The sequence below is a fragment of the Setaria viridis genome, chromosome 5 (genome assembly GCF_005286985.2).
Source record: "Setaria viridis chromosome 5, Setaria_viridis_v4.0, whole genome shotgun sequence".
NCBI lineage: Eukaryota > Viridiplantae > Streptophyta > Magnoliopsida > Poales > Poaceae > Setaria > Setaria viridis.
Window position 1 is genome coordinate 32,022,161 of NC_048267.2, and position 20,045 is coordinate 32,042,205.

Sequence of the window (20,045 nt, forward strand, 5' to 3'; positions counted from 1 at the left end):
GGGGTCAGGCAGTGCCGGAGCGCGAACCAGCGTCTCTGTGGCGCTGGCGCGTTGTTGGGATGGGCCGGTAGAGTTGGAGAGCCCCGATCCCGGAGCAGATCGCCCAGGAGTCCGTGACGCATCATTCTCATGTCTCGCACTAGGAGGCAAATCTGAGATCCTGTTATCACATGCACTAGATCCATTCTGGTGAGTAGCATTAGCGGAATTAAACACACGGTCTGCTACAGGTTCCACCCCAGGAATAGATAAAGGAACAAGGTCTGATGGTAATAGATTAATTTCAGCACGGAGACGGGCTCCTGCATTGGAGTGGAGTTCAGAAAAAGGAAAAATAGACTCATCAAAAATAACATCCCGGAAGATAAAAACACGACCGGATGACACATCTAGACACTTGAACCCTTTATGGAGAGGACTATAGCCAATAAAAACGCATCGTCTTGAGCGAAACTCAAGCTTATGTTGATTATATGGACGAAGGTTGGGCCAACAGGCGCAACCAAAAACCCGAAGAGAGGAATATTCAGGCTTTTGATTAAACAAGCGTTCTAAAGGTGTTTCATGCTGGATGGTAGCGCTAGGCATACGGTTAATAAGAAAAACAGCTGTTGCAAAAGCCTCATCCCAAAATTTTAGTGGCATAGAGGCATGAGCGGGGAGGGAAAGCCCAATTTCGACAATCTGTCTATGCTTGCGCTCAACAACTCCATTTTGTTGATGCGCATGGGGACAGGAAACATGATGCACAATCCCACTTTTGGTAAAGAAATTATGCAATTTTATGTACTCCCCTCCCCAATCAGTTTGCATGGTGAGAATTTTGCGACCAAATTGTCTCTCTACCATGGCCTGAAAATCATGGAATTTCTCAAACACTTCGGACTTGTATTTAATAAAGTAGATCCAGGTGAACTTGCTAAAATCATCAACAAAACTAACATAATATTTCTTTCTCCTGACTGAATCTAGAGCAGGGCCCCAGACATCAGAATGCACAAGTTCTAAAGGAAATTTTGAGGAATTAAAGGATCTACTATAAGAAAGTTGATGACTCTTTGCCTGTTGACAGGCATCACAAACTGAATCATTGTTTTTCTCAGAGGAACATGGGAGCTTATTACTGCTGATAATTTTGGAAACAACTGGAAAAGCTGGATGACCCAGGCGGCTATGCCATCTAGACATGGACGGCTTCACTACTCCAAACGCCTGTTTTATTGACTGATCTGATGGAAGAGGGTACAACCCTCGGTGGCATCGTCCTCTAAGAATCGTGTTCTTCGTGGCCTGATCCTTGATAAGAAAATAATCAGGGTAAAATTCAAGGAAAACAGAGTTATCTTTAGCAAGGCGACGAACAGAAACAAGATTTTTGCTAGCTTTTGGAACATGAAGCACATTGTTTAGATGAAGATTACGGGACTGGGTTGGAACAGTAGTATGACCGATGTGCTTAATTTCCATACCTGCACCACTAGCTGTGTGGATCTGATCATTCCCGTGATACCTCTCACGGAAGGACAACTTCTCCAATTCGCTGGTGACGTGGTCGGTCGCGCCCGTGTCCGTGTACCGGTTGGTGTCGACGTTGTAGGAGTTCATCGCCGCAGCCACGTGCCGTTCTTCAGGGACATAGGACTCGTCAAAGCGATGCCAACACTTCGCCACAGTGTGCCCTATTTTTAAGCACACTTGACAAAGAGGACGTTCATCCACGCCTCCAAGGTTGGGGCACTGTGCCCTTCCCCCGCGTTGCTGTCCGCGACCACGCACGGGACTGCGCCCACGCGAGCCGCCACGGCCTCCATCACCGCGCCCAGGGGCGCGATTGTTGTTGAAGTAGCGATTGTTGTAGCCGCCCGACCCAGATCCTCCTGATCCAGATCGACCGCCCTTATTGGCGGCGTTTGCAGAGAAGCCCGATCCATCTTGAAGCTCGAGTCGCGTCTCAAAGCTAAGAAGCTGAGAGTACAACTCATGAATTGAGAGCGGTTCAGTCCGGGCAGTAACAGATGTCACCACCGGATTGAATTCAGCGTCCAGCCCGTTACAAATATGGGCCGCCAGCTCCTCGTCGTCCATTGGCTTCCCCACAGCTGCCATCTCATCTGCATAGCCTTTCATCTTGGTAAAGTATTCAGCAATTGTCTGGTTACCTTTCCTTGTTGTAGCAAGTGCTAATCGCACGTTCATCGTTTTGGCACGGGTTTGAGCGGAGAACATGTTCTCAATCACTCCCCATGCCTCGGCCGCCGTCACTGCAGCGACGACCTGTGGCTGCACTTCCTTCCCGACCGAAGACAAGATCAGCCCAAGGACTTTCTGATCCTCGGCGAACCAATCTGCATAGGCCGGATTAGGCACCTTGACGGTTGTACCGTCAGCCTTCTTCTCCTCGATCTCTTGCGCAGGAGCTTGAGTCTTGCCATTGAGGTAACCTTCCATGCGTGCGCCGCGGACGGCTGCAAGCACGAGTGCGCGCCATGGCGCGTGATTCTTCCTTGTCAATTTCTCGGTGATTGGAACACCGAAGAGAGGATGCGGAACGCTTGAACTTGACGACATGGTGACCTAGGCTCTGATTACCATGTGAAAAAGCTTCAGAGGCGCAATGTGGTGGAATGGCAGGGCCCCAAACTTAGAGCTCCTGGCCGGTTGCGTGTTAATTCTTATGGTTACCAAAACGCCTGGCACCGGAGGCTTACATAGGCTCCATCCCTAGAGAACTGGCTGTGGTTTGTTACAACAAACTCTATCTAATCTATTCTGGAAGATTCACCACAGCCGCATAAGTCTAGGAACAGCAAAGGGATAAATACAAAATATATCTTTACATTTAACATTGAAATGCCCCTTCATTCTACTGTCCACCTGGGACACGACATCCCCACTAGCCATGACCTGCCTCAGCACCTGGGCGACCTGCCCAGCTTCAAAAAGCTCCCCATCCGCCGTCCTCTGTTCCGATATCCTCGTTCCCGTCAGGATCTCGAACAGCACGATGCCTTTGCTGAACACGTCAGCCTTGGCGTTGATAGGAAGGTTCAGGCCTTCAGCGCCCACTCCGGTGCCATGTACCCCAGCGTCCCCCTCATGTGAGAAAACTGCACGCCGGAGCCGTCCCTCTTGGACAGCTTGGCCAGCCCGAAGTCGGCGATCTTGGCATGGAACTCCCGTGTCACCAGGATGTTCTCTGTCTTCACGTCGCAATGGATCACCCACTCGAGGCACTCGTTCCAGGGCAGCGGCCTCCTGCCCATGTCGAACAGGTGCCTGTCAAGCGATTCGTTCTCCACGTACTCGTACACCAGCATCTTGTGCTTGCCTTCGGAGCAGAACCCCCAGGTTCTGACGAGTTTGACGTGGTTGATCCTCCCAATCACCGTCATCTCCGCCCAGAATTCCTCGTCGCCTTGTTCCACGTTTGCCAGCTTCTTCACCGCCACCACCTTGCCTTGGTCGAGCACTCCACGGTACACGACGCCGGAGCCGCCCCGGCCAAGCTCTTCCTTGAAGTTTCCCGTCGCGGCCTTGAGCTCCCGATACGTGAACCTCCTGAACTGGCCTCTGAGCATCGTGTAGCCTGCATCTAGTGAGCTGGGTGTGCGTTGTTTGCCTCTAAGGAACCACCAGGCTATGGCAATAAAGAGAAGATCGAGAACTCCAAGTACTCCTGCGAACGCAAACAAGTATGGCCATTTGTTATCCTGGGATCCTACGAATACCACGGGATCAGGAACGATTTTAGGATTGCAAGCAAGGCCTGCGGTGCTCCGTGCATAAACCGAGGTTGCTGACGTGTCAAAATTGTAAGGAACTTTGAGGTGTATGCTCCCGGGGAAATCTGGAGATGTGTAGCCGTTGAAGAGCATGCCTTTTGGGTAGCAGACGCCTGTGCCTGCAAGCCGGTAGGAGAAGGCGGCGCACGAGCACATCTCCAAGCACATTTTCTTGCAGCGCTCGAACGTAACAGAGCTGTTGTACCCCAGGTCGTATCCGTAGAAGTCGGTGTGCTGCAACTCGACGAACTTAAAACTTCTCCGGCGCTGCATGGATACAGCTGGTAATGCTGAAGCCGAACATTGGCTTGCAGCCTTTTCTCCAGTCCCGCGGGTTGACCATCTCGTATCCTGGCAAGCACGAGCATCTGAGGCTTGTTTGGTATTCGCAGATCGCGTTCCCGCCACACAGCCCATGCGTGGAGCACGGTTGCTGTACTACCTCCCATGAGACCGTCCAGCCTCCAATTGGCGTGTTCAGGCTGTAGATTCTTAAGTTACCATCTTGATCGATGGTCAGCCGTCGTTTGATGCCAGGGCCCAGGTCGGAAGCTTCGACCACAAGGTTGTCGCTGGAGAAGAACACGCCAGTGTCATCGAGGACACCGATCCTGGAGATGTTGTAGTTTGTCCGGGCGTTCCCGAACACGGTGTATTCCGGAGACGGGCAGTAGATGCTCGACGTGTCGGGGCCGGGGCCGTCGTAGAGGAGGCGCAGCACGTTGTCGTTGTCGTAGTAGAGGCTGAAGTACCCCGCAGCCAGCCTACTGCCCCGTCTCCGACGGCTGCCACCGCTGAATCCGGCTTCGTTGCTGCTGCCAAGCTAATCGAGCCGTGACGTGACGCTCCCGCCGTCATCCTCCACCACCCACGGCCGGCAGCATCCCCCTCGCCGTGCCACCCCCCAACCTACCACCGTGCGTCAACTTCATCCACCAAAACACCACGTTGCCCACACCGCCGACCCTGCCCACCAGTTATCTTCCCGCTGCCTGGACCGGCGGCTCCCGCCACCAACCTCACCACCGTCTCGACCGCCTCCGCCGCTAGACTGACTGGCGACTCCAAGCCCCCTTCTAAGCCAGCAACCACTAGAGAGGCCTCACCCCAGGAACCCTGAACCCTAAGGCCCTTCTCGGCGGCGGCTCCAGCATGTGTGTCGGCGCACTCGGGAGCGGAGGGTAGGAGAAGCGCGGAGGGAGGAATAACTGGATCCGCATGGACCACGGTTGTTGCACGAATCTCAAATTTCGGAAGATCGAGCTTCCCATCTCCCGGAAGATGTATAGGATTTCGGCCGAAGACTCCCCACGTGAGCCCATGGTATGAATTCGACGCGATGTCGTATTTTGATCCGGTTCAGTCTTTCGTTCCCGCGGCCCAACATGGGTGTCAGCCGAGCCTCGGCCCTCTACTTGACCTGCTGGCTGCTGCGATGGGCCATGTTGCCGGGCCAACACTAGCAAGAGAAGGAGGACTCTCTACTAGTTTTTCGTTCTTCAGTTTCTGTTTTTTCTTTGATTTTTTTCCTCCATTGCTTGTTTTATTTCTTTCGTTTTTCACCTTCTCCTTTTCCCATCTTTTACTTTTTTCTTCTAATCTTTTTATTCTGTTTTCCTTTTCTATTTATTTCATTCGTCCTTTTCTTTTACTTACTTATTCAACTTTTGTTCAAATCCCTAGGACATGCGTCACACCTTTGCTCTTTTATTTTCCATTTATTTTATTTTATTTATCCTTTTTTCTCTTTTCTTCTATATTTTTATTTTTTTCTTACAACTATATTTCCACTGATATGTATTTCGGTTTTTGTGATGTTAAATTTTATAGCTGTGCATTGTAATTATTTGTTCCGGATATTTAATATTTTGTCAGTTATATGCAATCAATTTGTTCCTGAAGTTTAATGTTTCTGTTTGCATTATATAACCATTTGTTCCTGGTGTTCGATATCTTTTTTCGTTGTATATAAATTATTGTTCGTGCATACAATAATTTATTCGTGACACTCAGTTTTTATTATTTGTCATGTACAACGTGATATTTAATATTTTATTCGCTGCATACTATTATTAGATCGTCGTGTTTAATCTTTTGTTCCTACGAATCGTCATTTGTTCCTGTTGTCTAAGTATTTGTTCGTAGTTGTTAAAATGTTCTGGCTTCATAAAGAAACGTTCGTTAAAAAATTTCACCCAAACATAGTTAAGTGAGGATCTTGTCATAAAAAATATTATGTGCGATCGAAAATTAATTTAGACATCCATTTTAAGATTTATGCCTTTTTAATTTTCAAAAACTCCTTGTGCATGGGTCATGTCAGCAATTTTGAATTTCGTGCTACTCTTCTTCAAGCACTGCTTCTTCACGTAGTGGGCTGATGAGTACATATTTAATTGACTGGTTTTTATCTAATTGAGGCCTACCGAACGCTAGAAGTGACAAGTTGAAACTTGTCGCCTCTTGTGAGCAAATCCAATGTAAATACGAGGGATTCAGACAATCTTATATGCTTTGAGCAAATCCAATGTATGTCTTTATCTATTATAAAGTGAGTAAGACTTATTTTTTTGTTTTTTTCGTACATCGGCCCCCCTAATATGTCATAGGAACCGGGCAAAAACAAACTCATGTATAAATATAGGTAAATAAAATAAAGATTAGATTGGTCCAATTGAGTACAATCCAGAAAAAGCCCTGTTGTGCTGGTTGCATCTAAGCATTGGTTTCGATTGCTTCGTGTTAATTGGAGATGTATTAAATCCCTAATAATTTCACCAAGAACCAACCACATATGGATTTGTTAATGCTGGTGGCTCCTCAGGGGGAGTGTTAGCTCGCGGCGGTGGGACATGGTAGCGCAATATTGGCAGTGAGGATCCTATGGTGTATGTTTGGCCACCGGCATACACCGAGCGCAATATAGAAGTTAATTTCAATAAACCATGCGGGCATGTTACATACCACTTGACTTCAATTACACGGACACCTGGGTGGTTTCTACTCATTCAATTTCAATAAAAAGGATTTTGCAAAGAACCAACCATACACGCATTTGGTGCATAAAAAAATAAGCTACACAACCATGTCCGTACCCATTGAAGCTGGAGGCTCCCGAGGGGATTTGCTATGCTTCGGCAGTCGGACATTGCGGTGCAATATTGGCATCGAGAATTTGTTAGCATTAGTATGTCCGCCTACATAATTGAAGAATAACATAGTAATTGAACTGAAGTGCCAGTATGGTAAAATTATTATATGATACTTTGGTGAGGTACTTGAGCATCATGCTTACCGATTCCCAAGAATAGCACGAGTTGTAGGAGGATTGGAGGATAGACATCGCCCAGGTGTTGCGAGTCATGCCTTCAAACTGACCGATGGTAAGGGAGAAGAGACCTGGTGCTGGTTGGTGTCACCGAGTGCATCTATTTATAGGCAATACTCAGAGTCAAAAGTGGACGCTAGGCGCGTCGTGGATGGTGCATTGAACCAGACAATATCTGCTATGCATGCATCTTTGGCAGGAAGTTAATTCGCGCTATACTACACCTGGTATTGTTGTCAAGAAATAAATTCCTGCCATTGTTGTCAATAAATTATTCCCCATACTACTGTCTAAATTGCAGTCTTGCAGAAAATTAATTCATGCCATACTACACCTTGTATGTGTATATGCACTGTTAGCAAGAAATTAATTCCTGCCACCTTGCAAAAGTTAAGGGTAGGCGTCACTTGATTTAGTAAGTTTCATTAGACACCAAAAGTTGAGGTGGTGAATAATTATTAGTTTTCCTGATTTTCTAAATAACTTTTGGGTGGATTTTGAATCTCACAACGTCTAACTTACAATCAGAGTAAGATTGTGCATTCATCCATTCCTAGCTGTTGAAAATACTTGTGGACGGCCATGCCTCGGTGTCGCGTCAATCCCATCCTTGAGCCTTAAGGGAGCATGCACGATTTCTGCCTACGAGAAGCAAGGGTCCCACAATGACACAAGATTTTTTTGAGGGGGTGAGGGGAGGGGGGCTTGAGGCGTGTCACGTGCCCATCCCTCGATCCTATTGGTTCCATGTGGTGGTTCTGCTGCACAAGAAAGCCAAGCCGCACCACCTTGAGCCCTCTCCCTGTTCATAACCGAACGAGGACTCATGGGCTCAGGATGAGTTTCTACCATTTTCATTTAATGCTCCTGCTGCAGAGGCGTAGGCACCCCTCTATGCCACCACGTCCGACCCGTCAGCCATAGTAGACAGCATGGTAGGTACGGCCCGTCACATCGCCCGTTAGGGACTGGGGGATGTGGGCGGCCAACCCCACCCATGAGACCTGGTGTGACAGAACACCTCGGATTAACTTAACTAAAGCACGTTTAAGTCATCTAACATGTGCTCATATGCTTTAATCAAGCTAACTCGACGATCCGTCGAATTTCATGCGATAAAACCACTTTACAGGACCGAGTTAGCATAGTCCACATGAAGGTGAGTGGTTCCAGAGAATACAACAGATCATCCACTTAAACAAGTACAAATTTTATTACAACACTGGTTCAAAAATCAGAGTTTTACAAGTTCACAAATAGCGGAAAGATAAATAGAACAGCGGAAGCTAGCGTCGGGTCGGATATCCCAGATGAGGCCGATCAGGACATCAATGGTCCCTCTCCTCGTCGTCCGAGAAGGGATCCCACTCGACCGTCCACCCAGGAGGAAGCTGGGGAGGCCAAGTACCAACAACAGCATACTTAGAAACTTCAACTTCACCTGAAAGAGATGCCACAAACAAGGCTGAGCTACTAAGCTCAACAAGACTTAACTGACCGGTGGAAAAACTACTCCACCAACTTCTAGAAATGCAAGGCTCTTTGGCTGAGGGGTTTGTTTTGCCAAAAGCGACTACAGGAGGTCCTTACTTTCAATATTTTAGCTTCGATTCTAAGTTTGTTAACCAGTCTACATTGACAACTCATTCTAAGCAAACATAGTTTCCAAACAACAATATATAGAACAAGCATCAAGTTCGTGTCATCATCTTGTTTTATCTTTACTCAGTGTAGCATAGCAATCAAGCAGTCTCAAACTGTGAGAGGCAGACGAATCGATTCGAGTTTTTAACCAAGCATGCGAACCTAATCTCACGACATCCGCGCACCATAAAGGTCGCTTCCTGTGTCGGCCGTCCCCATCGATCCCCTGACCCGTGTCGGGTCCACTTCTCTTGGTGCAATGTTCCACAGACCCAGCCTCTGCCGTTCTGTGACCACACTTGCCACCACATGCGGCCGCAGGGGAAAAACTCCGTTCCAGAGACAGTGGATCGAACCGCTCACGTCCAGGTTCAATTAGGTACTAGGCTTCCCCATCCCATACTAGGTATGAGATTAGTACTTTCAAACACTTGATCACGAACGCCAACACTTTCCGACCTTAAGCAGTTTCACATAGATAGACGGGGCAATCCACCGACCACCAAAAGAGTTCACAAGACCCTGCCCCGTCCACCGTCCTTATAGTTGTAACCAGAAGGAGAACAAACAACTCCTATAGCTCGCGAGTGATAGGAAATCACTCGACTTTTACCAAGTCCTATTAAGCATCGCAACTACTCGAACTTACCATGCTAGTGTTCAGATCAAGGGAACTATGTCATGCATCTAAGGCTTCAAACAACTCCTATAACGTAAAGGAACATACATACTAAAGAAGGCATGCGCAAGTTTAGAAAAGTTGGGTTATGCTCCGGGGCTTGCCTTCGAGCGGGGTGGAAGCGGACGGGTCTTCGGCGTGTTCTGCTTTGGCTCCTGCAGTCGGCAGCTCGGCTACTACTTCGTCTTCTAGCACCGGATGCAGCTCGTAGGTGCCGTCAGCGAGATTTAGTTCTACACGGAAATGTAATGCAGGTGTTAAACACTTAGACGGTTATTTCAACAACACTTGCAAGCTTAAGCTCAGAAACTCGTAGCAAGGCTACAGGAAAAGGTGTGGAATCCCAAGCTTCTGTTGATAGAGAACAAGATAAAGGGTCGGGTCGGGAAAACTCATGATCTGACCCTCAGACCTAAGGAATAACTGTACTAGGGTACTCAGACTGGACACAGAGAAATTCTAAAATTTTACACAGATACCCTTGGTTAAAGGAAAAGTTACAGTCGGGCCCTCGAGCGAGGCGGACAAGGGTCGGGCAAAACAGACAGGGTCGGGCGAGACGGAAAGGGGTCGGCAGCTTACCTTTGGGCCTACTAGTGAAGTCTTAGGGTCGGGAAGGAACAGACTCAGGCGGAAAGACTTAAGGCGCTAAGGCTTGGGCGGCGGCGGGGTCCGGCGGCGGCGGTGCTCCTTGTCAACAACAAGCAAGCTCTAGCACCGTGCAGAGGAAAACAAGCAGCTGGTGGGTTGGGAAAAGCGGGTGTTGAGTGGAGAGGGGAAGTTCCTCAAGAGCTTATGCGACAACGCTTGAGCACGAAACAGAGGAAGGTGCGGCGAGGTAAAGATGGCGAAGGGAACTCCGGTAGAGGCTCTGGTATTTCCTTTTATAGCTACGCAGAAGAGAAGGAGTCTGGGCAGCGTGAGGATCAGGTCGAAGAGGATGGAGTGCTCTGCCGTGGCGGCGATTGGTCGACGCCTCCATTGGCCGGCGAAGCGGAGCTTCGGGGACAGGGTCTTCGGTCATTGGGCACTGGAGAGAGAGCTTGTGCAGGCGCGATTTTGCTAGAAAGAAGGATTGGCGAGGGCGAGCGTGGGTCTGGTCGCGTCAAGCGGCGGATTGGGGGCGACGGCTCGGCTAGCGTGTGGCAGGAAGGAAGGAAGGGGCACTACAGGCGAGGGCGTTGCAGGCAAGGTGACAGGACGAGCGGCGACGCTAGCAGGCGCAGACCAGTGCCTTTGCCGGGACACACTACTGGCGAGGTGGGAAAAGGAGTTGTCACTGCCGGAGCCATGGTTGGCGAGGGCGGTATCGTCGCGGGGCGCACGCGCGTGGGCAGCGCGACTGAGGGGCGACGGAAAAGTCGGAAGGTATTGGGACGCGCGGCCGGGGATCCGGGTGAGATGATGAGCGTGGGAGGCGACGCAGTCTAGCGCGGCAGCGGCCAATCCTTGGTCGCAGCGGCAACAGGGCGCCTGGCACGGCCGGCGAGGTTGCGAGCGAGACGAGATGAGGCGGAAAGGGCTGCAAGGCGCTTCTACGTGCGATTGGGAAGGAGGCGCACTGGTCCATCTTGTCGCGGTCGGCGACTGGGCGAAGCGGCGCTCGTCGGGGAGGCTGAGCCACGCGGCGGAGAGGCTCTGAAACAAGGCGCACGCTTACTCTGGCGCGCCTGACCCGAGAGATCCGTGGGATCTATTTCTGGGTCCATCCTCTGATCTCTGGTTCTCCCAAAGTTTGGAAGATACTGGTTTCGGGACTTAGAGAAAAGCTGTTGTTAGTCGGGTTTCAGGGGTCGGGCTGATAACTGGACTTTAGCGGATATGGCTCAGGAAAAGCTGAGTCAACCGGATTAGTGACTTATCTTAAGATTAACTCGGCTGATTAACCCTAAGTCGTTACACCTGGGCAACTCACCCCGGCTTTTGACATCGTCGGTCACCCTCATCCAGTCATGGCCAGGTAGGACATGAAGATTCACTAGCACGGGGGTGTTACCCCTCCTCAGCCTCGCGTATACAGGGGTGGTGGGCTCAGGACACGCGATAGAGGCTTGTTGCATGTGCAACATCATGGAGGGGATAATCGTCCCCACCCCCTAGACCAGCTGGCGAGGAATGTTTGAATCCAGTGTGGGAGCCCCCAGCCCCGCACCCCCCCAAAGTATGCAAAGAGAAGCCTAAAACCGAAAATAGGCTACCCGGCAAAAAAAAAACCTACCCTCAACCATAAAGTGAGAGCTCTCCTCCACACGCGAATTGCTAATTGCTGGAAAGATTTTCCCCACCTGAATCTCAAAGGGAGTCTGTCCGGACCTTGTTGTCGAGGTTTATTACTCAACAAGTAGGCGTTGTACATCTATATATGTAGGGATATATTATTACTTGGGATTTAATAATAGGGAGACTGTGCACTTTAATCTCTATTATTAAAGTGAGTAAGGCTTCTGCACTTGTAAAAATTCTTAAAAAAAGGGGAAAATTGGGCTTCCGACGGTTTAACCTATTTGTGTGTGGGTGAACTGTGGAAGACCCAGGCTAAATGCGAGAACCGGGAGGGGGTGAAAGTTGAGCACGCTAGAAAATCACCGGATGGACCGCGGAAGAACGGGACTAACATGACCGCCACAAAACCAAGAAAAAAAGGGATGTGGTTAGTTGGTATCCGAGCGAACCGTGGAAGAACCGGGCTAATGCGAGAACTAGGGGGTGAAAATCAAGTGTGCTAGAAAATCTGCCTAACCTCTCCCGGGTGCTCCTTGCCGCTCTTCACTTGGTAGAGCTTCAGCAAAAAGCCAAGGGCCTCTCCTCCCTTTCACAAGCACCAGCGATCACTCCACAAATACAGTTGGAGGTTCTTGCAAGACTTACAAGCCCCGAATTTACTACTCTTGGTGCGGGCAAGCACTGATACAAAGGAGGTACACAAACCTCGCCTAACTCTAGGCTAAACCCTAAAACAATACGCTAATAGGCGTAAACTATCACTAATCAAGATTTAAACCTTATGCTAATTGCCTTAATCTTCTCTTGAGCACTTTGGTGGATAGAGCACTTGTGTGTATGTGAGAACCAAGCCTATAGCTTCCTCAAGCTCTAACACATCTCAAATGGCCGGGCAATGGGTATATATAGCCCCAACTCCAAGAACTAGCCGTTACATAGCCGTTGTAACTTTCTGCGTATCACCGACTGATTCCGTGGTGCGCAAGGGGTAGCACCATATGAATCGGTGCAGCCTCCTCAGCTAGCCGCTGGGCAATGACGCCCGGGCTCCATGGGTCACCGACTGATTCGGCGCCCAGTCTCACTGTATGGATCGGTGACACCTTCTGAGTCGTTGCCTTCCTTCGCCATCATCACCGACTCATCTGTTGCCCTGGTCATTGTACCCACAGTATGAATTGGTGAGGCCGCAAAATAACTTCTCAAAGTTCCAGAGACGATGCTGAGCCGAGCCAGTCCTCACCGTCTGATTCGATGAAGGCCACTGTTCACACCGGGTGGTCACAGTGCACACGCCTGTCATGGCCCTGGCGCTGTGCTTTGGTCATCGACTGATTCGGTGACACTCACAACCATCATCGTATGAATCGGTGATTGAGTCGGTGCTTTGTCTTAAGCAGGATTCGCTTCAATTCTTTGCGTGTCTTTATCCCGACATCGTTACCATCATTTGGATGCCATAGAATTCTTCTGTCTTTCTTTTCTTTCTCATTTTGATGGTTTTGTAATTCATCCTTGGGATCTATAAAACACCTGCAAAGGTTCATCTTGCAAATACATTAGTCCCAACGACTATGTTGTCATTAATCACCAAAATTATTATGACATAGGGTCATTTTCCTTACATATGTTTCCGATTTTTGTAAGAATTATTAGGAGTTATCTTTTTTATTCTGGAGTGACTGACCTGACTAGTCAGGTTCAACATGGAGGCTCTAAAGAAACTCTTAATTAGTAATAGTAAGATAATAATAATTTTATCTTTTGTACAGCAAAATATCTAAATTTTATATGACAAATAATTGAGCATTTTGCATCATCTGTGAGCTACCTGTACCCATCATGCAAACTGTTGTACCTCTAAGCTATAGCTAAGATGTAATCAGCGGCGGCACACTTCCTCTGCTAAAGTAATCCAGCCGCATTTAATCAATTTTGGTGGCCACTTCCTGGGTCGGGTGATCGCAACTCACGATCGATAAGCGGGGTGCTCGTCCTCATCGTCACACACCATTAGAACCTTGGCGATGTCGTCCATGGTGGGCCTTTTGCTCCTCTCCTCCATGCACGACAAGGAAATCCGCACCATTTCCAGGGCCTGCCGGGGATTGAACTGCCCCTGCAGCCTGCCATCCACCAAGGGCGCGATGTCCCCACTGGCCACCACCTGCCTCAGGACCTCAGCGGTCTGCGACATCTCCAGCCGCTCACCACCGGCTGTCCTCTGTTCGGAGATCCTGCTCCCGATCACGATCTCCAGCAGCACGATGCCGTAGCTGTACACATCGACCTTGGCGTTGATGGGCACGTTCAGCGCCCACTCCGGCGCCATGTACCCCGTCGTCCCTCTCATGTGGGTGAGCTGCATACTACTGTCGCCGGCGCCGTCCCTCTTGGACAGCTTGGCGAGCCCGAAGTCGGCGATCTTGGCGTCGAACTCCCGCGTCAGCAGGATGTTCTCCGGCTTCACGTCGCAGTGGATGACCCACTCCAGGCACTCGTGGTGGAGGTAGGCGAGGCCCCTGGCTGTCCCCAGCGCGATCCTGTATCGCTCGCGCCACGACAATGTTCTATCCGTGGCGAACAGGTGCCTGTCCAGTGACTCATTCTCGACATACTCGTACACCAGCAACTTACGCTTGCCCTGGGAGCAGAACCCCCAGATCCTAACGAGGTTGATGTGGTTGATCCGGCCGATCACCGTCATCTCCGCCCAGAACTCCTCGTCGCCTCCCGCCACGTTCGTCAGCTTCTTCACCGCCACCACTTTCCCTTTGTCGAGCACGCCGCGGTACACGACTCCGGAGCCGCCCCGGCCGAGCTCTTCCTTGAAGTTCCCCGTTGCGTCCTTGAGCTCCCGGTACGTGAACCTCCTGAACTGGCCCGTAACCATCCTGTATCCTGCCTCCAGCGAACTGGGTATGCTCTGCTTGCTGGAAAGAAACCACCAGCTTGTTGCAATGAAGATAACATCAAGAACTCCCAGCACCGTGGCAAACGCATACAGGTACGACCACTTCGTGTTGTTTCTTGGTCTCCGGAACGTGTCTGGAGATCCTTGGACGATCTTGGGACCGTTAGGATTGCAGGCAAGGCCTTCGGAGCTACGAGCAGAGACCGACTGCGCCGAGGTGTCGAAATCGATCGGTAGCTTGATGTAGATGCTCCCGGGGAAATTTGGAGATGTGTAGCCGTTGAAGAGCGTGCCTTTTGGGTAGCAGACGCCGATGCCTGTAAGCCGGTAGGAGAAGGCGGTGCACAAGCACATCTCCAAGCACAGCTTCTTGCAGTGCTCGAACGTAACAGAGCTGTTGTACCCCAGGTCGTAGCCGTAGAAGTCAGTCTGCGGCACCCTGACGAACTTGAACCGCTCTTCCGGCGCCGCCGCTTGGTCTTGGCTGCAGTTGGTGACGCCGAACATGGGCTTGCAACCTTTGCGCCAGTCCTCCCGGTCGGACATCTCGTAACCGGGCAGGCACGAGCATCTGAGGCCCGGCCAGTACTCGCAGGTCGCGTTCTGGCCGCACACGCCGTGCACGGAGCATGGCTGCGCCATCGCCGCCCATGTCACCTTCCAGCCCCCGGTTGTCGCGTTGAGGCTGTAGATCCTCACGTTGCCGTCCGGATCGATGGTCAGCCGTCTCTTGACGCCGGGGCCGAGGTCGGAGGCACGGACTGCCAGGTTGTCGCTGGACAAGAACACGCCGGTGTCGTCGAGGACAGCGATCCTGGAGCTGTTGTAGTTTGTCCGGGCGTTCCCGAACACGGTGTTATCCGGAGACGGCCAGTAGATGCTCGACGTGTCGGGGCCGTCGTAGAGGAGGCGCAGCACGTTGTCGTTGTCGTAGTAGAGGCTGAAGTAGCCGGCGACGAGCTTCATGTGCTTGGTGAGCGGCTGCGACGGGACCAGCGTGTCCGTCGGCCAGTCGAAGCTCTGCCACGGGGCGGGGCCGCCGTTGTTAGATGGGTCCGAGATGACGAGGTTTCCGGTGTCGAGGAGGGAGATGACGAGACCCCCGCCGCTCGTCTTGCTCTCCCACACGGCGGTCCCGTTGGCGTCGGCGAGGGCCAGGCCCCCGTCGTGGCGGAACGTGATCCTGGATCCCCTGCCGTTCACAGGCGCGCCAGGGCTCGCCGTCCAGACGGCGGTCTTGTCCGCTGAGCCGGTGTACCAGACGGAGAAGGAGAAGGCGTTCTCGCCGGCCTCCAGGAAGCCGCAGGAGAAGGTGGCGTCGGGGGACACGAGGAAGGACCGCACGTGGTCTTCCACGGAGAGGGTGGAGCCGGCGCCCAGCTGCGACGGCGCCGGCGCCGACGAGCACGGCGAAAGTGAGTGAAGAAAAATCAGTAAGGCGAGACTGGTGGATTTCCCCAGCATGTTGCACTGCTATGTTGGCATTGAAACTACGAATCGAATACGCATAGTGTGTTAGCCAGGTGAATAGCCTTGGTTTGGGGATGTTGGATGGACGAGTTCAGGGAAGCTTTCTACTACTTAAAACGGTAACGGACTGAACCTCCTAGTGACCCTCGAGCTACCTCTGTTCCTAACTAAATTCCTTTACAAAGTCATTGTGGTCTGTGGAGACTCTCCAGATAATCATAACTACCAACAAGTGACTTTATAATACTGAAGTGCTCGCAGCCTCCTCTCTGGGTCTAGCGCTCTTGGTCGTCAAGTCATGCATTCTTGTATGGACGCATGTGCACGTGTGCCAACGATAGTATTCTTGTATGGACGCATGTGCACGTGTGCCAACGATAGTGCGTGCTGCGTGGTTGCCGATGTTGGTCTTCAATTCCATCACATCTCGTGTAGCGCATGCCTGCACTAGATTGCCTTAATACCAGGGAATTTGAGTGACTGGCCGGGCATTTGTCCGTGCCTGAAGACGAGTGACGTACGCTAGTAAAGATGGCGATGATCTAGATAGCTTGGCCTACAGTGCACCCTCGCAAAACCGTTGCACACGGCCTGAACCAAAAGGCGAGCTAAGGTTGACTCGAATGTGACAGTTCGCGCTGAAAGAATCAAGCTCGAAATATTCGATTAGGCCGGCTAGGCGGCTAGCAACTTGGCACGGTATGGGACCATACATGTGGCAATAACAAAAGAAAACCATGGAAAACTCACAGATCAAAATATAGTAATCCCTTCTAGTACGCCGGTGGCTAGTTGGCCATAATAAAACTACTGCAAGTAGCTTTCAGTCTGGTATCATCGTGGAGGTTTCATGGACATTGAATTGTATGCCACGTCAGCTGTTTTGCTGATTTGCCAACTTAATTATGAAGAGAGAGGAGATGGAAGTTTCATTCTCATAAAATCTAGCTGGCACAGTTACCAAATTTATGAAACCCAATGAAACTTGCACCGAGGACATTGTAGTTTCATCGCATGACACAATTGATCATAACTCCAAACAGAAATTAAATGCTGCAGGCTGTATATGAAATTATGCAATGAAACTTTGCATTAAGGCTATATATCAAATTGTGCAATGATTTTTATTTTTTAAAATATTGGTAGGAGCACTGCCTTGCATTTAAGAGAGATAGAGGTTCCAGCTTACAAAAAATTATCTGTTAGGTTGATCTCTCTCACTGCTGAAACGAAATGTAAACAGAAAGACATTAAGATACATGGAGCTCATCTCCTAAAAGAGGATTCCCACACGCATGTCTGCGTGTTATGATATCATTTTGAATTAACCCTAACACATGATCAGGCCAAATCGCTTTGTTGTCGAAGACCCTTCTATTTCTTTCCTTCCATATATTCTTGTTGTGTACATCAAGATTGTTGTTATGGATCTTTGTTGCTTACCATGCAGTGGCGCCAGAGTTCTATTCCACCACTCTTCAAAATCATCATCTTCCCCTACTAGTAAACTTGCATAATTACCCACCCAGTTGGAAACAAGAAGCCACATTTCTTTTGCATAGCAGCATTGCAGGCATATATGTGATGATGTTTCTGAAGCTTGATCACACAGTGCACACACTTCCGAACATGGCCAATTTCTTGCCATCAGTTTATCAGTTGTGAGGATCTTGCTTTGGACTAGCAACCATGCAAAAAAAATTATTTTCCTTCGACATGAGCTCTCCATATGTTACTGCCTTCAAAGGTTGAGTATATTCCTTGTACCTGTGCAAGATACGCAGACTTAAGTGTATGCACCATTTGATGTCCAACGTCAACAGATGTTGTCCTCTTCTTCATTTAGCTGGACATTTCGCATCATATCCCACAATGTAACAAACTCAGCCATTTCTTCAATAGAGTTCATACGCCGCAGCCCTCTTGTCCAATTATGGTTTATTAAGTCTTCGTGCACCGTTCGTTGCATCCTCCAAGCAAGCTTGTAAAGATTAGGTGCGATGTCCACTGGAGCTATGCCATTAAGCCAACTGCAATACCAAAACTTAGCATGTGTTCCATTCCCAATAGTCACAATTGTGCTTGCTCTGAAAAATTACCAGTCGATGTTGTCGCATGGAGGTGCAGTTCCAACCTATGGCCGGTCTAGTTTAGTCCATTCATACCATAACCATCACAATCTCAATGCCCTGCTGAAAAACTCAAGGTCTAGGATCCCAAGTCCACCCATATTTTTTGGCAGCACCACTTTTTTCCACTTGACAAGACAATGTCCCCCCTGTGCATTATCAAATCCCTTCCATAAGAAACTCCTTCTCAATTTGTCTATCTTTTCGAGAGCCCATTTTTGCAGGGAGAACACAGATAGGAAGTATACGAGCATCAATGTAAGGACTGATCTAACTAGGGTCAAGCTTCCAGCCTTATTAAGCAATTTGCCTTTCCAGGCAGGTAACTTTGCTACAATTCTGTCAATGAGAGGTTGTACTTCAATTCTTGTTAGTCTTCTCAGGCTCAATGGGAGACCTAGGTATTTGCATGGAAAATTTTTAATCTGGCATGGCGTAGTTTGCAGCACTTCCTCCATTTCAACTCCATCACATCGGATTGGATATGCAGCACTCTTGGCAAGGTTTTTATTGAGTCCTAACACTCTACTAAAAGTGTCAAAAACCTCTCTGATTATATCTATTTCTTTTTTGATAGGGTTGACAAAGACTGCTCAGCATATAGGCTAACTCTTATCTTTGCTGCTTTGCTGCTTATAGGAGATAAGGAAGAGTTTTCCTCAGTCAAAGTAAGTAATCTTTGCAATGGCTCCCGAGCCAGTATGAACAGAATGGGTGACAAGGAATCTCCCGCCTCAGCCCCATCCTGTGTCTGAATTTTGCTGTCTGGGACCCATTTACCAATATTGAGGATGTTGCAGTGGATAGAACTATAGTGATGCACTCTCTCCACCTCGTGCCAAACCCCATGTGCTCCATCACCTCCATCAAGTAATCCCACCAAACCGTATCAAAAGCTTTTGCAATGTCAAGCTTGAGGAATAATGCCGGCCGATGTGCCCTATGTAGATCTCTGATTAAGTTCCGAGTGTATAGGAAGTTGTCATGAATGCTCATTTTTCTAATGAAGGCACTCTGATTTCTTAACACCAGGAGATTGAGATTCAGGGAGTTTGATAGACGATTTGCCAGTAGCTTTGATATTATCTTGGCTATACTGCTTTTAAAACTTATTGGCCTAAAGTCAGTTATCTTTGATGCATCTGTGATTTTTGGTGTGAGGATAATATAAGCCGAATTTAATAGGTTGAAGTGTGGACCATGGAGGTTATAGAAGTACTGAATTGCCAATATGAGATCTTCTTTGATAATGGCCCAGCATGATTTAAAGAATTTCCTAATAAATCCATCTGGCCCTGGTGCCTTCTCCTGCTTCAGTTCCATTATGACCTCATTAATTTCCTCCTTAGTGAAGTCTGCTTCTAGATGTTGCAAATCTTATCTTGGCATATTGATGGCTTTCCAATTGAATGTTTCATTTCTTTATGTCGTCCCCCCAAGGACTGGATTGAAATGTTCAAGGATGGCTCCCTCTTGCTCTTCTTGTCGATGCACTACCCTTGGGTTGTATTCAGTCTCTGGATAAATTTTTTGTCTTCTTCCATTTGCACTGAGAAAGAAATATTTTGAATTTGCATCTCCTGCTTTTATGAAGTTGATTCTTGATTGTTGTCTCGCTCTCAACTTCTCAATTGCTGCTATTGCTAGATATCTATTCTTGAAGTCCCTTTTCAACAATATCTCTTGTGGGCTTAAGTTTCTATGTTCCTGGACAACATCTAGGATCCCTATAATTTGTTTTGCAGCATTCAATAGAAGTCTGTTATTCCCAATCTCTGATGTCGCCCAAACCCTTAGCCTTCTCGTTGTGCGCGGCATATTTGTGTGCAATCTCAGGAAAGGGTTATGCTATGTCAATTGTTTATTCAATGTGTCA

General features: G+C 49.1%; 1 protein-coding gene, 1 non-coding gene and 1 pseudogene across 2 annotated transcripts; all 3 read right to left on the reverse strand.

Annotated features, from left to right (window-relative positions):
* Nucleotides 1-1,949: 1,949 nt before the first annotated feature.
* Nucleotides 1,950-2,088, reverse strand: LOC117859407 (small nucleolar RNA Z247). Its single transcript, XR_004641198.1, has one exon. It is a non-coding gene; the product is annotated as a small nucleolar RNA Z247 (small nucleolar RNA).
* Nucleotides 2,089-2,641: 553 nt separating this feature from the next.
* Nucleotides 2,642-12,817, reverse strand: LOC117856446 (putative receptor protein kinase ZmPK1; annotated as a pseudogene).
* An 808-nt stretch (nucleotides 12,818-13,625) lies between these two features.
* LOC117856447 (putative receptor protein kinase ZmPK1) lies at nucleotides 13,626-16,034 on the reverse strand. Its single transcript, XM_034738811.1, has one exon. The coding sequence runs from the start codon at nucleotides 16,032-16,034 to the stop codon at nucleotides 13,626-13,628; it is 2,409 nt and encodes an 802-aa protein (XP_034594702.1).
* Nucleotides 16,035-20,045: the final 4,011 nt, after the last annotated feature.